Below are 16423 nucleotides of genomic sequence, written 5' to 3'. Positions count from 1 at the left end.
AGGCAGACAAAGAAGATAAGGCTACGTGCTGGAGTTCTAAACTGAAAAAACAGTAACAGAGTCCATAGCCATTTATTCTCTTCAGTGGAAAAATTGGAATGCACAGACAGATAATTCTATAGAGAGAGAGAGAGAGATGAAGAGTATTGTGCAGGTTCCCTACGAAGCCAGTGTGCGCGTAATGCTGGCTACACTGGAGCGTAATCTCCTGCCGGACGCCGTCATACGCCGCCTCACCCGCCTGCTCTTAGCCTCCCGCCTCCGCTCCTCCTACAAATCCTCCGCCGACCTTCAACTCTCCGACCTCCTTCACTTCGTGCACTGTATCTGCTCTCTCTCTCTCTATACCATTCCCACACTTTATAGCTTTACACCGCCCTTGGAATTTGTGCTTTTTTTCCTTTGTTTTTGGGGTTTGACATGAATCTGCTGCGTGATAATTAAATTTTAAATAATTTTTATTAAAAAATTATACTTGTATAGATTTTGTAAGAGTATATAAAAAAAATTATTTTAACAATTTATAACAATCATTAAAAATCTAAATTAAATACACATTTACAATCTTTTATTGATTTATATTAATAATAATAATTTTTTTTATTAAAAATAAAGGAAAAACTATGTTTTGGCCCCTCAATTGTTTTACTTTTGGAAATTTAGTCCGTGTTAATTGATTCGAACAAACTTAGTCATTTAATTGTTCATAATGTGCCACATTTAGTCCTTGATATTATATACGGAGTAATTAAAAATTTTGTTAATAATTTTGGTTCATAGAATTATATTTAAAAATTTATAAAATTAAATTTTACAAAAACTTTGATTGAATACATCCACCAACCTACATTTGAGTTGTGTATTAAATTCTTTTGAGTCTAATCATTGGCGTTAACTTGTATTCTCATGAATGGAATTTGGCATTTATATAAATTAGAAAATTTAGGTGGAAAATAATGGACTGAGTGAGATAGCCTAAAATATGAAGAGAAATGTTAACATCAATGAAGTTGGTGATAATCAATAATGTGATGCCACTTTGTATCATTACTGTTGTTGTATATGAAGTTGAAATCAGATTTTAATGTAGAAATCTGGGAATTGAAGTATTGCTTGTTCAATGAAATTCTTCTGCAAATTCATTGCAGCTTTGAAAGAGATGCCAATAGCCATCATGACTGAAAAGCCAAAGTCTCAGCATTATGAACTACCTACTTCCTTTTTCAAGCTTGTTCTTGGAAAGCAGTTTAAGTATAGGTAAACAGGGCTGCTGTATGTTCACCTGAGATTTCATCCTTTATTCAGCAACCATGACTAAGGGGATGTTTGGTAAATAGCTGTTAGTTGATAGCTGATTGCGTTAGTGGGTTTGACTAACTAATAACATTAGCTAATTGTAGAAAGTGTTTGGTAAATTAGTTGTTAGTTGACAGTTGATTATATGTAAAATCACTTTCTAAAAAAGCTGCTTTGAGCAGCTTTTAAAATTTTAGTATTTTGGAACAATAAGCTGTTACAAAAAGCTACTTAATCAAACATTCATATTGATTGTTTAACCAAGTCAAACAGCTAATTGTGGTTAAATAAGCCAAAACTGACTGATAAGCTAACTATGTTACCAAAGAGGGCCTAAATAAATTATTTATAGACCAAGACAACCAGGTATTGTTCAATTTGTAAGCTTAGTGATTTGTGTGTTATAAAATTTGATTTGCAGCTGCTGTTTCTTCCCTGACCAGTACAGCACCTTAGAGGATGCTGAAAAGGCAATGCTAGAGTTGTACTGTGAGAGGTCACAGATAAAAGATGGTCACACTGTCCTGGATGTTGGTTGTGGCTGGGGTTCTCTTTCCCTCTACATTGCAGAGAAATATAGTAACTGCAAAGTTACAGGTATTTGCAACTCGGTGACCCAAAAGGCACATATCGAAGAACAATGCAGGTAGGTCGTTCTATTTCCGTTCTGTCACTCTTTTCACCTTCTAAAGTTAAATGCTTAGTGCCGAATGGGATTTGTGTGTAGGGAGCTTCAGCTGGAGAACGTGGACATCATTGTTGCTGATATTTCCACGTTTGATATGGAAGCGTCCTATGACCGAATATTTTCCATTGAAATGTTTGAGGTATCTAATCTTTAGGATGATTTGTATAGGACAGAATTTCAAAGGTGAATAAAATTGTGCCTCATTTTGTAGCATATGAAGAACTATGGAGATCTGCTTAAGAAGATATCCAAATGGATGAAGCCAGACAGCTTCCTTTTTGTTCATTATTTCTGCCATAAGACATTTGCTTACCACTTTGAGGTGTGTCATAACAATCTACAGTGTTCACAACTCCATACTTAAATTAAGGCTGTCCCACAACTGGAGATTATGGTTTTCTGTGTGTATTATTTTGTAGGATATCAATGATGATGATTGGATTACCAGATACTTCTTCAGTGGAGGTACAATGCCTTCAGCAAATCTGCTCCTTTATTTTCAGGTAATATAAGCTTCTTCTTCTTGTTTTTTTTTTTTAAGACCCTAGCCGGCAAAAGACCACAAGGAAGTAAATCAGCTTAGGCTACCCATAGCTGACCTGCTCAAACCAGAAGGGCTTCTTCATTTCATGGAACCATTGGCATGAGAATGGCTTCTTTTAATTATTGATGTTTCCTTGCAGGATGATGTTTCTGTGATTGACCACTGGCTTGTGAATGGAAAACATTATGCGCGGACAAGGTATGACATTATAGGACAAATATAAACTCCGAAAGAATTCATAAATGTACAAGAAAATAAATACGGAGTAATTAAATACAATGTACAAGTTATTAAATTTAACGGGTCGGGTGTTTGCACTTGCAGTGAGGAGTGGCTTAAGAGAATGGATGAAAACATGAAGTCTGTAAAGCCAATTATGGAATCAACTTATGGAAAGGACTCTGCTCTTAAATGGACTGTCTATTGGAGAACATTTTTCATAGCTGTTGCTGAACTGTTTGGATACAACAATGGAGAAGAATGGATGGTTGCTCATTTTCTCTTCAAGAAGAAATGATTTTTTTTGTATTTTTTTCGATTTTTCATTTTTCATGTAAGATGCAAGATTTCAACAACCACCAAAACACAGTTGAATTGTAAGATGCCGAGAAATCATCTGACTTGATAATAAACACAGTTCTCTTGTATCAATCACAAAGATAGAGTCAATGCATTTCCATTTCATAAAAATTTACTAAATGAAGGGCATAACATTCCATAGCAATGCGAGGTAAACACCTTACCTCGTCGACGCCTTTTAACTCGGAGGCATAATAACCGTTTTACAATCGATTATATGTAAATTTTGCTCCCCAAAGTGGTACATTTACGAATGGCTTCTATATTTCTCCTACTCCGAGTAGCTAAATGAAGAAGAAGAAAAAAAATACGTACAGGAAAGAGCACATAATAGCTGATAGCATACCTACAGAATGTTAACTACGTGAAGCCATCATCATCATCCCGGGTGAAAAACAGCAGGGGCAGACTGTATGAGTCCATGTGAAGTTTATACTGTAAACCTACAAATGAAACGTAACAGCTGAATGATAGATAAAAGCTATGGTCAGGTTTTGTTCTTAACCTTTCGTTGAGGTTTCAAGTCCACCACAATCACGGTTATGTTGTCCTTGCTGCCCTTTTGGAGAGCTCGGTTTGATAGGTACTCAGCTGCTGATTGAGCTGCAGGATCGGTTCCTTCACCTCTCTCCGAGGGGAGAGTCACACCGTACTTTCTATGCCATTGGAGTATGCGCTTACGTGCCAAATCGCAAACTTCTTCATTTGTCATTACATCCCATAAACCATCACTGGCCAGAATCAGGCAGTCATCATCTTTAGTGCGAGGAATAAACATCACTTCCGGATCAGGAATAATCCAAGGTTTCAAATATCTATCTCCTGTAATCAATAACAAAAAAGTCGGTAATCTAGACACACATTCATTAAAACTGTTTACAACAAAGGAACCATTCTAAACAAGTGTATGTGTGTGTGTGTATCCTTCCTTAGGTGAGAACGTGCGAACAGAATGAATGCACCAGAAATACTCCACGAATGCACCACAAATACTCCACGAATGCACTGCAACTACTCCAGCTTCGTCAAAGGTCTTTGTCCGTCCTCCCGACATGCCTGGAATAGTTGCGGTGCATTCATGCAATAGTTCGCACGTAATCACCTAAGGCATGGTTCTCATGGGAGCTAGACCCTATATATATATATATATATATATATATATATATACATATATATAATTTACTGCACAAAAATCTCATACGCCATTTAAATGGACATATGTCATACAAATTTCTTTCTGTGCATTGCCAATATGATCAAATCAAAAAGGAGATCTTCATGGAGCTGCATTACAATACTTTTTTTGAAACACACAAGTACAAAAACATAATTTACAACAAAATTGCAGCTCAAAAGATACATACCTATGGACCTTGACATTGCAAGAACACCAAAGACACGATGTCCATTCCATTGTATTACTTTCCCGCCAGCTGCTTCAATCCTTGCATATTCATCCTCTCGGTTTGGCTGCATAGTGAAAGGAAATCAACTACTATAATGTCACACGAATAAGTATGTAATGTAATGATTCAAATTAGTTTTTTCTTACTTTATGATCCACCGATAATGCCATGGGTTCTTTCCCCCGACAGAGAACAGCTCTCGAATCACCGCAGTTCGCCACAATTATGTGAGACGAACAAACAATGGCAACAACAGCAGTAGTGCCCACGGTTTCTGGGGCAACGGGTTCATGACCACCTTGCCCTCCAACTTCAGCATCGACCTTCAGAAAACAATTGCTGAATGCCCTTGTCCATTGCTCTTGGCAATTATGCTTAGCATTTTCATCATTTAATTCAGCCATAATAATTTCCAGCTCTTCAGCTAATGCAGCGTGAATTCGATCATGACAATAATTTGCAACCTGAAAAATAATAATCAAACTTCTGTCAAATGTGTGGAACAAGAATGTGTAAGTGCCCGAGAGAGAGAGAGAGAGAGAGAGAGAGAGAGAGAGAGAGAAATCAACCTGAGAGCCTCCATGACCATCATAGACTCCAAAAAAATGAGCAGTCAAATGACTTAAACGCCTAGTACTTCCATCAAGAACACGATCACCAATTAGCATCTCTATGGGAATTTTAAAGAACCTTGGTACTGTTGCAAACGCATCTTCCATTTCTGGTCGCCTTCCGCACACAGAGGTATGTCCCCATAGCGGCACATAATCCACTTCAAAAACACTGCGACCCACTGTTGCACTCGATCCTTTATCCAAAGGCAGCTGAACTACTGCAGATGATTTCGAACTGGACCCGTCCGTACTCCCTTCTGTAGGGCTGGCTGCAACTGCCAGAGCGTCACCGACAATCTTCTCGTCATTTGATTCTTCTAAATTTCCACTCCTCGAGACAAGTTCAATATTGCAGATGTTTCTCTCGACATCTATAAAATTCTGTGCTTCTATCTCAGATGCTATCTCGGCCAACAAATCATCATTGCACACGCTACTAGAATCGCTCACCACCGAGAGGGAACAGGAGCTATCGAGAATCGGATCACCCTCGAGCGATAAGTAATCATCGTCCTCACTCTCCCGGGCAACAGCATCGCTAGCAATCCAGTTGCTTTCATTTTCAGATGTCATAGCCCCTTCGCTCCGATTCTCTTCAGGAATCGTCGAAACTGTGATGCTAAGGTCACTCTCGGAATCACCACAGTTGGAGTCGTCATTGCCAGCAGGAAGCTGATCAGAACTTTTAGCCCCGTTATCATCAGAAAATAAACTCGGAGTGTCACCCATCACCTTTAGCCTAGTGACATCCATATGACCTCCCACAATTTGGTTATCACAGATGAAGTTACCTAATCTAAATGGCACCACAACCGCCTGATACATCTCGTCCATGGAAATCGCTATCTAAGGTGCAATAAAAGTTACCATCCAGCCCCTCTAGAAGCACACAACCTGTCATTGTTAAGCTAATTCACCACCACCTCCCTTAATTATCAATAATAACCCTGAAACATGAACCAATGGCTTCCACAGACCACTCTCCATACTAAGGAGATCTCAAAGTAAATCAAGAAAGTCTGGAAATCACGTTTACACTGCTGCAGTCTCAATCAAGAAGATGCTTAAAATGGGAATTGGCAGTCAGATCTGGTAAAACCAAAAAAAGTTAACACCAACAACCAATTGTGGGAAACAAAATACATAAAGGTCAGACATATCTGACCCTCATTTATATCTTCTCTGGACCCTTCCTTATCCACAATCAAATACACAACCCCAAAATCTTCTACTCCAAGAACATAAATTCAGAAAATCATGCACAAGAAAGACAAGGAAAAAAGGCAAAAAAGGGTCATGTGAAAGAAGCCTGGGAAGGCACAACAGCCCAACCAAGTGCAAAGAATCACAAGAAAACTTTGAGAAAGAGGGTACCCTTTTTTCACATAAAACTTGAGTACCCTAGATCAGAGGCAACCCATTTCAACCCTTTCTTGAAATTCGTATTATTTTTTTCTTTCTTAAACTCCTTTTCAACAATTTCTTGCCCCAACAGAAAACTACAAAAATTAAACTATATAATAATGAGATGAAATACAAGAAACAGGGTTGAAAGAGACAGTACCCAATCTTTGTTTTTCAAGATTTGTAGAATGGAATCACTGCTTAACACCCCCAGTTCCTCTCTCTCTCTTTCTCTTTCTCTCTCATCTTCAAGTCTATCTGCTAGATGAGATGAAGGAGAAGAAGAGATGCATCCAAGAATCAAGAATACAAGAATTGTGGGATGCTCACTAATTGGAAAATAACAGTTCAGTCGTCAATCGTCAGTGTGATCTCTACAACTCTACAAGACTTTATTTTTTATTTAAAAAAAAAAAACAAAACAAAAAATTAATAATAATAATAATAATTATTATTATTATTTAATTTTCTGCTTTGTTTGAGAAGCCCTGAAAGAGCAACAAGATGAATTGATTGGAGAAGAAGGATAGTACTACCGTATAATTTATGGAGTTACAAATATCAATTATATATTTACTTCTTCTTCTTTTTTTATGAAAAAAAAAAAAAAAAGTAAATGTGTTTCACACGTGAGTGTATCACCACCACAAGATTTTACTGCACTCACTCATACAAAGTACGTCGTACCAAAAAATACATGTAAAACTTTAATTTCTTTTTTTGTATGGCATTTTATATTTTACGGTTATATTAATAGTTCATTTACAAAGTAGTTTAAACTATAACTATTTTTTAAACTTTAACTAACTCAAAAGTTCTTATAAAGTACATATTTACTGAATAAATTAGTAACACTGTTTTTTTATGACGAGAAACATCTACAATTATTATTTGGGATTACATAGGATAAAGTTTGTCTGGTAACCGACCCAAATTTGATTGTACATAATTGGCTAGCTCAAATCAATAAGGACAATAATGTTGTAATAACACTGTTTTTAGTTGTAATTATCGATTGTATATTTTATTGGACTTTGTGTGGTAAACCAATGTGAATGTGATGGATCATCAATTGTGCATGTTTTGTTACAAAATTTTGAGTCATATAATTTTTAAGTAATAGTTATATTTTGTGCGATTCAAATTTTAGAAAATAAAATCTTGAATGGGATAGATTTGATTTGAAAAAGGTAAAGGTCAAATTGATATTTAAAAAAAAAACTAAAAGCAAAAAAAAAGTGACCAAAAGTATAATTAAATATTTACTAAATTAACTTTTTTTAATATATAATTGATGTATTTTTGTATTTGGCTAGTGAACTCTTAGAAGTACAACAAAGAAAGTGGAAATGAAAATAATATATGTACACAATGAGAAATTCTTCTTCATTATATATTAATTTTTTTCATTTTTTAATAAATAAATAGAAAATTAAAGAAAATGAAAAAAAAAATGGAGGACAGATGTCAAATCAAGAAGAGCATATTAAAGCATATCCACCCATTCTCTACCTCTTTTCACTTTTTAACTCTCCCATTAATGCCCCACTCCTCATGTCTTCTTTTATTTATTTTTATTTTTATTTATTTTATTTGTATTTTGCTTTTTTGGTGAACATAATTAGATTACTTTATAATGGCCCATGACTATCATGCTACCAAATGCTCCAATTAAGCATTGTCTTGTCCTCAAATAGATAACATATTTCTTGGATAACTTAGAATATATGCTTGCCTTGCTTGCTATTTAATTTACTAATTTCACATTATATTGGAATAAATCTTTAACAAATTAAATAACAATTTTTAAACTCATTGCATCATAAAAAGTACTCCGTAGTAACTAAGGGGTGTATCCAATCAAAACTTTTAAAGATTCTCAGAGACTTTTAAAGTGATTATTGTAATTGACTTTAGTAGAGTTTTTGTAGACTTTTGTAGGATCTTTTAAACTTTCATCAACTTTAATTTGGAAAAGTCTATAAATATCAGTAGGACAAACATTTACATACTTTTAAAAACTTTTTCATATTAAAAAGTCAACAAAAGTTATTAAAACTCTAAATTGAATACACCCTTACAAACATTTCATAACTTCTATTAATATATTATTTATAATTTTCTTACAAAATATATTTTTATAAATCATAAATATATTAATGCATTGTAAAAAAAATAAAAAAAAATATTGATTGTCACAAAAATAGAGTATATTATACATATATTAATAATTAATGAACATACAATTATATAAAATTATATTAATTAAATAAAAATTATAAATTATAAATTCTGTTGCGACCAGCAGCAACTTGCTAATGGTTGCAGCAGAAGACTTCTGTTGCGAACAGCAACAGTTGCTGTTCGCAGCAAAAAAAAAATTTGCTACGGTTAGCAGCAAGAAATTCTTGTTGTTGTTCGCAACAAAAAAAAAAAAAAAATTAATTCTCTAAGCACCAACAAATAATAATTTTTTGTAAAAATTTATGAAATGTTTGAAATGTACCAAAAAAAAAAGAAAAAAAAAAAGAAAGAAAGATATATGCTATATTACACCAAACAAATTGTTTGCCAAGTATACACCTTTAAGTACTAGATACAAATTTTCATTGTCACATCACCAACCTATAATATTTCAAATAATGTAACTTGATATGATTAACTTGCATTAGGGTCAGTTAATTTACGAATAGTTAATAAATATAAATGATTGTTGGTAGTCATACTATTTTAAATTCATTTAAACAAAATATTTAAGAAGTGTTATATTATTCCTTGAATATAATGACTATAGGATAACACCCTTTTTTTTGTCACTTAACACAACACCCATGCGCATTATTCTTCAAAAAGAATTATCATTATTATTATTACTATTATTATTAATTAATTAATTAATTAAAGAATTAATTATTGAACATATATTAGTATATTATATTAATTATAAATTATAAACATGTAAATTTAACTATAACAATATATATTGCATGAAATCTACTTCAAAAATATTTAATAAATATAATTCATTTAAAAAATTAAACAAATATATACAATAATTGATAATTTTAAATATTAATTAGTAATTTCAAATTATATATATATATATATAGTTTGATTTTCGTGCGGATGTGCAAGTCATGCACCATTAGGTATGCAAGAATGCATCACAATATGTTTAAAATTGCACTAGGGTGTGGTGCATTTCTAAATACGTGGTGGTGCATGACCGCACGTCTGCACGGAAAGGCATGTCCCCATTTGATATAGTGTGTGTGCGCGCGCGCGCGTATAGGATATGATTCAAGTGCGGAAGAACTCCCAGGTGAAAAATTGGTTGAGATCTGAGCCATTTATCTAATTTAGATCAACTGCCCAAAACAATTTTAAAAACGCGCTTCCTGTGGAGTTTTCAAAGTTATGCATGTTAAGATCAATGTTATGCACCTTACAGTGAGAAGTTGTGCACCTTAAGCTGGAAAGTGATGCACATTCAGCCAACGAAAAAATAAAATTGAACTATTGTGCACCTTAAGCTGGAAAGTGATGTACCTTAAGATTTAAGCTTATGCACTAGAGTCTAGAAGTCGTTATTCATAAGGAAAAAAAAAAGTTGTTCACCTTAAGAATTACATCCATAAATCTTAAGCTGGAAAGCGATGCACCTTAAGCTTTAAACTTATTCACCTAGAGTCTAGAAGTCGTTATTCATAAGGAAAAACGTTGTGCACCAACAACCCGTTTGGTTCGCTAAAAAATATGTGAAGGGAAATTGAATTAAAATTTCATGGAAAATGAATTCCATTGTTTGGTTGGTGAAAAAGAAATTACTGAAAATATGAAATATGAAATGCATTGTTTGGTTGGGTTTGGGATTGTAAGGAATAATGAGTATAAAGACAATTATATTCCTAAACAATAATAACACCAATAATAATAATGGTAATTAAGAAAAGTTGGTGAGGGCATAATTGTCCTACTTGTTTTCATTCCATGTAAAATAAAATACCAAGGGGGATATGAATTCTACTACATGTACTCTATATTTTTACTCCCTCACTTTTACTCCTTGACGTGGCAATGAATGATTACTTATTTTAATGTATGGATCCCAAAGAAAATGTCAACATCAATATTTTGTGAGAGGGAGTAAAAGTTAATAGTATAATTTGGGAGTAAAAGTACTCCGTAGTATTTTCCTATGAAAAATGAGGAAAATATTTTCCATGAACCAAGCAAAGAAAAAACCAATTTTTATCAAATTCAAAGAAAAAATTTTCCTTGGAAAATATTTTCCAGAGCGAACCAAACATGCACTAAGAGTTAAACTCATGCACCTTAAGTTGGAAAGTGATGTCACTTAAACTTTAAACTTATGCACCTGGATTCTGGAAGTCGTTATTCATAAGAAAAAAATGTTGTGCACCTTAAGCTTTAAACTTATGCACCTAGAATTCAAAAAGTCGTTATTTATAAGGAAAAAAAAGTTGCGCAAGTCTAGAAGTCATTAATCATAAGGAAAAAATGTGTGCGCATATATATATACTGCTCAGGTGCGGTTGTGCGGTGAGAGGAGAGCCATTGATCTTGCCAAAATCAATGCCCAGGATTAACAACGTATAAAAAAAATGTGATGGCAATTTAGTCATTTTTCATATGGGTCAAACTTAAGGTGCGCAGGATTTGTGCTTAAGGTGCGTAGGTCTTGTACTTATGGTGCGTAAATCTTATGCTTAATGTGTGTCGTGTTTCTTCTTCAATAATATTGGAACAGACCTATCCACATAACTAGCGGGCTCGGATGGCCCGCCACCAGTACCTCAAGAAAAAAGGCGGCAGAGGCACTCCTTGCCCACCACCCTTCTCCCTTTTGAACTAAAGGGCCTGAGTGAAGGGTTTACCAGACCCCTAGCTCATACCTCACTCAGACCCTCAAGAACAAAACTTTTGAACTGAGGGGTCTGCTAGACCCCTAGCTCAGGCCCTCAAGAACAAAAACTTTTGAACAAAACTTAAGGTGCATCATGCGTTGTTCTAACACTTAAGGTGCATCTTTGTATCCCTTAAGGTGCGCCATTGTTATAAATCAAATGTGCGCGATGTTAATACTTAAGGTGCGTCATTTTAACACTTAAGGTGCGTCATTTTAACACTTAAGGTGCGTTATTCTAACACTTAAGGTGTGCGTTTCTTTCACTTAAGGTGCGTCATTTTTAGCTAATGCTTTTTTCTTCCAAACATGCAATTTTTTTTAAAATTTTCATTGATTGCTCAGATCTAATCGCATGACCACACCTAGGAGCATCCCCGCACCGGAACTATATATATATATATACAATCCTAATCATATGAAAACTACTCTCCAGGTGAGAACTTGTGAACAAATCCAAACCATTGATCTGCAAGATCTGATTGATGAGAAATTAAGTAAAAAATGAGTGGGGTCATTTTCATCATTATTACAAAGTTTTGTTTATTAGTCGTTAGATCTACTAAATCAATGGTTTAGATTTGTTCGCACGTTCTCACCTGATTAAGGATATATATATATATATATAAGAGATCATATGCGAAGGAGGGCCTTAGGTAAAAAATAAGGTTAAATCTTAGGCATTGATCTAGTCCAAATCAACAGTTTAGAATGAAGAAAAGGTTTAAAACGCAGTGGCATTATGGTAATTTGTGTAAGTCAGCTCAGATGGTCTTTGTCTTTGAGTGCACATATCTTTCTTCGAGTGCATATGTTTTGTCTCAATGCATATATTCACACTTAGTGCACAAATTTGACTTTCAAGTGCGCATTTCAGTGCCTTCAAGTGCATAATTATGAGCCAATGTTTATTACATCTTTCGTTTTCTTTTCAATAACATATACGGAGTAACTAAATTTCTAATAATATTTGTGAGATTTACAAAAGATTTGTAAGGATAATTGCTTCAACAACACTTAAAGATTTGTGGTCTAGTAGCACCCGGTGTCCCGGTTTACACTCCTACATTAATGATGGGAGTGGGTTCGAGCCTCCGTGGAAGCAACTGTTGAGACTTTGTACTTCAGTAGGTTGAGAAGGTAGCTATGAACATATACTACATTTTAACCGAGTCAGTACTACTCAAAAAAAAAAAGTTAAATAACTTCCTTTTTTGGTACCATAATTGCTTCGATTGCACATCTTTGTGTCTTCGAGTGTAAAATTTTAGCATTTGAGTGCACACTTTTATGCTTTCAAGTGCATAATTATGGGTTAGTTATTACATTTTTTTTTGCCTTTCTTTTCGACAATGTATAACTAATTGCTTCGATTGCACATCTTTGTGCCCTCGAGTGTAGAATTTTGACTTTTGAATGCACATTTTTGTGCCTAAGAGTGCATATTTTGGTGCCTTTAAGTACACATTTTTTGTAGATTTGAAATGTAACTTAAAAAAAAAAAAAAAAAAAAAAAGAGAGTAGTGGATGAAATTAAAAGCTAAAATTTATGCACATTTTTCACTTGGGAACTCTTTCGCACCTAATCTTGAACGTATATAAAGATATGTCCTTTTTATCTTTTGCAATTTATTAGCTTCACTTTTTTTTTTTTTTACTAATTTTATCAAATAGTTTTAATTCCAATTCTCTAATTTATCAAATTTTAACTTTCAATTTTAAGTTACTAACTTTTCAGTTAATGCTTTCAAACAAAGTCTTAAGTAATAGCGTGATTTTATTTCTTTCTCCTAAAACACAGAACATTTTGGATGAAGAAAAAAAAGAGTCATGCTAGTGCAACCAATTAAATTCTAAGCATATAAATTCCCAAAGTAAAAGGATATTTTGTTAAACTTTACAATGACTTTTTTTTATACTTAAAATAGCAAAAATGGAGTAACTTTTCCAATATAAGCAAATACAATATTAAATTATCAATAATAGCTGACAATATTATTGCAAATCCACACATATAGGTGAATGTCAAAACCATGTGTGAACTTTGCAAGAATTTGGTGAAGTCAAATATAATGAAGATTGTTGGGGCATTGAGATGTTTAGACTCAGAAGAGGTTAGATGGGGTTGGGGTCCACCCACCCCCAAAAAAGATTATCTTTGAATAAACAAGATGATTATCAAAGATTTGATGGGGTTTTAGGTGAGTGACAATGGTATTAAACACATTAATTGGACTTTGAATTATGCTACTCACTAGTCATAGAAAAAGATTGCAATCATATAATATAACACTATTTTTTTTCTTTTTCCCTCTTGGCTTCAGGTGAAAGAAGTATAACAATTTTTTTAATTGAATATTTATTATGTTTATTTATAGAAGATTGGTTGGACAAAATTATAGAAGTGACCTCATTGAGGTTGGGGAAGTGTGACCTCAGTAGCAATCATGACAGGACACACTATATATACATATTGTGTATGTATTTCCTCCCATTATGACTTTTCTCCCCATTTCTGTGAACACATCAACCTCTCCAACATAACTTTCCTGTACTTAGTGGATTATTTACATTTATCCACCAATTGTATAACCATCTTTGTACCAGATGACAATGTGTATATATGAAAAAGTATTTGGTGCCTTATACTGGCAAATTATATTACCACTAATATCCACCTTACATTGTACACCGAGATTATATGATTCAAAATAAGATAGCGAAAAACCCTTTATATATAATTTACCTAAAATTAGTGACGGCCTCTATGAGAGGTATTCTATAAGATTTTATCAATCTCTACATCTCTAGTGTTATGTACATGGGTCGGAAAATTCGACAAATTTGGGAAAACTATGTATAACTGCGAAAAATGTCTAGAATGAGATAACTAACCTTGAAAATGCGGAGCAAAGAGACTCGGGCGATACAATATACTAACTTAATATTATATTTTAAAACAACAAAAATAATATAAATATGATAACTACAGACACATAAATTGTTTACTACAAATATAAAATATGTTAATTGCACACACATAATATGTTAACAAATAGCAATATATTATGTGCTTGCAATTAACATATTATGCACTTACAGTTAACAGTTTATATGTATGTAGTTTCTATTTAATACTCCTATGTCTTAAGAGCATGCTTATCAGTGATTTTTTTTTAGAGTTTTTGGTACAGTAATTTATGCCATGTAGGAGAGAGAGTGCAAGAGAGAGAAACTTGAGGTTAATGTGCAAGGAATGGGGTTTTTTCAGAATGTGAAACCCATTGCTTTTGTTTCTCAAACGCTCATTTGCTGCAGTCTAACATTGTCCTACCGCTGACATTTACTTCTTTTTTTTAATCACTTTTATTTATTTCTTTTCCTTTTTTTTTTTTAATCTTCCCTCTCTTATTCTTTATCATAATCACACTTACAAAAACTTCTCAAAAAGCACAAAAAACTTTACTATTATGGATGCTCTAATTATCATGTTTACCTGTACAAAATGTGTTAACTTCAGACACATAATTTTTTGATCAGCGTCCACAATGCAATAAGGACAAATTTTACTATGGACCATGGTCCAAAATGGTGTCGTTTCTTTTAATGAAAAGAAACGACATGGCATCCGTTCCGTGTAATTAGTTCCATTTGTATAACATATTCAGTTTTATTTTATATATACATTGTCGTTTCATTTCAACAGAACTAAAGTATAATTTCAATTCAATTTCAGTTTAATTTGATAATATAAACACAATATGCGAGACAAGTTATTAAGTTTCATTTTGTTATGAGCACACAAAAAATACAGAATTTATTAAAATTTAACAGTTGTCATTTCTTTACTTAAACTACACCGTTTTTGGACCATGATCCATGACATAACAACCATGCAATATGAACTCTGGTCCATGGTACAACAATTGATATTTTTCCTTCAAGATCATTTTATTTAGTGGACTTCAATTTTTGGAATAAAATTACAACGGCCCATTGGGTTTCAGATTACATGTAGCCCAAGTATCAGTTTGTTATTTTTCACCCAAATCTCCAAGCGCAAAAATTTCTCTCGTTGAGAGTAAATTATTGTGTAGACCATGGTCCGCATAACTGTGAACCAAGAATATAAAGTACATTTTTATCATGCTAAGAGTATATTATTTTTGTACTGAATGTACATTATTTTATACTCCGTAGTATATATAAAACAATGTATTTTCAGTATTTAAAAATGTACTCTAAAATAATATAGTTTATGTACAAAAATAATGTACTTTTAGTATATTAAAAATGTACTTTTTATTCATGGTCCACAGATCACACAGCTCTGTGGACCATGGTCCACGCAATAATGATTGCCCATTGAGAAACACTGTACAGACTGGGAGCTATGGCGAGCAGCACAGAGCCAACATTTCCGAAGAAGGAAGATGAAGGGAGGGAGATGAGTCACTGAAGAACACACCGGTGGTAGGCGAGGACATCGGAGCACAGGTTGCCCTACATCTGATTATGTATGGCAAATGAGTTTTTTTTTTTGCATTTTTAGTCCCATGACTATAGTGGCACTATTAGAATTAATCCACGACTTTTAAACTTTGTAATTTTAGTCTATAACTATTTTTTTTTTACAAAAATGGTCCTTCCGGCAACTTTATCTCGCCGGAAAAAAATTCCGGCAAATTTCCGTCAATTTTTTGCTGGAAAAAAATTGGGCAGACTTTTTGTCATTTTTTGGCTGAAATTTTTTTTCCCTTTTAAGCATGGTTAAAATGGACATTTACATTGTTGAAAAAAATTCCCTTTTCAAGCAAGAAAACATCGATTGTCATCTTCAACACGCCATCTATTGTAAAAAAAAAAAAAAAAAAAAAAAAAAAAAAAAACTAATTCATTTTTAAAAAGCATGCGATCGCATTAGCCTGAACTCTAAAATTATTTTGATTTTGGTAAACTAATTAA

General features: G+C 33.5%; 2 protein-coding genes across 3 annotated transcripts; one reads left to right on the top strand and one right to left on the bottom strand.

Annotated features, from left to right (window-relative positions):
* Window positions 1-23: 23 nt before the first annotated feature.
* On the top strand, window positions 24-3182 carry LOC116006151 ((S)-coclaurine N-methyltransferase-like). Its single transcript, XM_031246434.1, has 8 exons — window positions 24-323; window positions 1149-1257; window positions 1718-1942; window positions 2024-2123; window positions 2196-2306; window positions 2404-2487; window positions 2668-2726; window positions 2853-3182. Exons 1-8 carry the CDS (start codon window positions 137-139, stop codon window positions 3043-3045), a joined length of 1068 nt encoding a protein of 355 aa, XP_031102294.1. The 5' UTR covers window positions 24-136; the 3' UTR covers window positions 3046-3182.
* Window positions 3183-3190: 8 nt separating this feature from the next.
* LOC116006150 (protein phosphatase 2C 50-like) lies at window positions 3191-6904 on the bottom strand. 2 transcript variants are annotated; one of them, XM_031246432.1, is made up of 5 exons: window positions 6692-6904; window positions 5083-6216; window positions 4660-4977; window positions 4472-4577; window positions 3191-3929 (listed from the first exon to the last, which is right to left on the bottom strand). In XM_031246432.1, exons 2-5 carry the CDS (start codon window positions 5959-5961, stop codon window positions 3595-3597), a joined length of 1638 nt encoding a protein of 545 aa, XP_031102292.1. In that variant the 5' UTR covers window positions 5962-6216; window positions 6692-6904; the 3' UTR covers window positions 3191-3594. The 2 variants fall into 2 exon arrangements, with proteins under 2 accessions (XP_031102292.1, XP_031102293.1); XM_031246433.1 differs by lacking the exon at window positions 6692-6904 and having other exon boundaries at window positions 5083-6671.
* Window positions 6905-16423: the final 9519 nt, after the last annotated feature.

The sequence above is a fragment of the Ipomoea triloba genome, chromosome 15 (genome assembly GCF_003576645.1).
Source record: "Ipomoea triloba cultivar NCNSP0323 chromosome 15, ASM357664v1".
Taxonomy (NCBI): domain Eukaryota; kingdom Viridiplantae; phylum Streptophyta; class Magnoliopsida; order Solanales; family Convolvulaceae; genus Ipomoea; species Ipomoea triloba.
The sequence above is the reverse complement of the archived record's forward strand: the minus strand, read 5'-3'. Positions and strand labels throughout refer to the sequence as shown.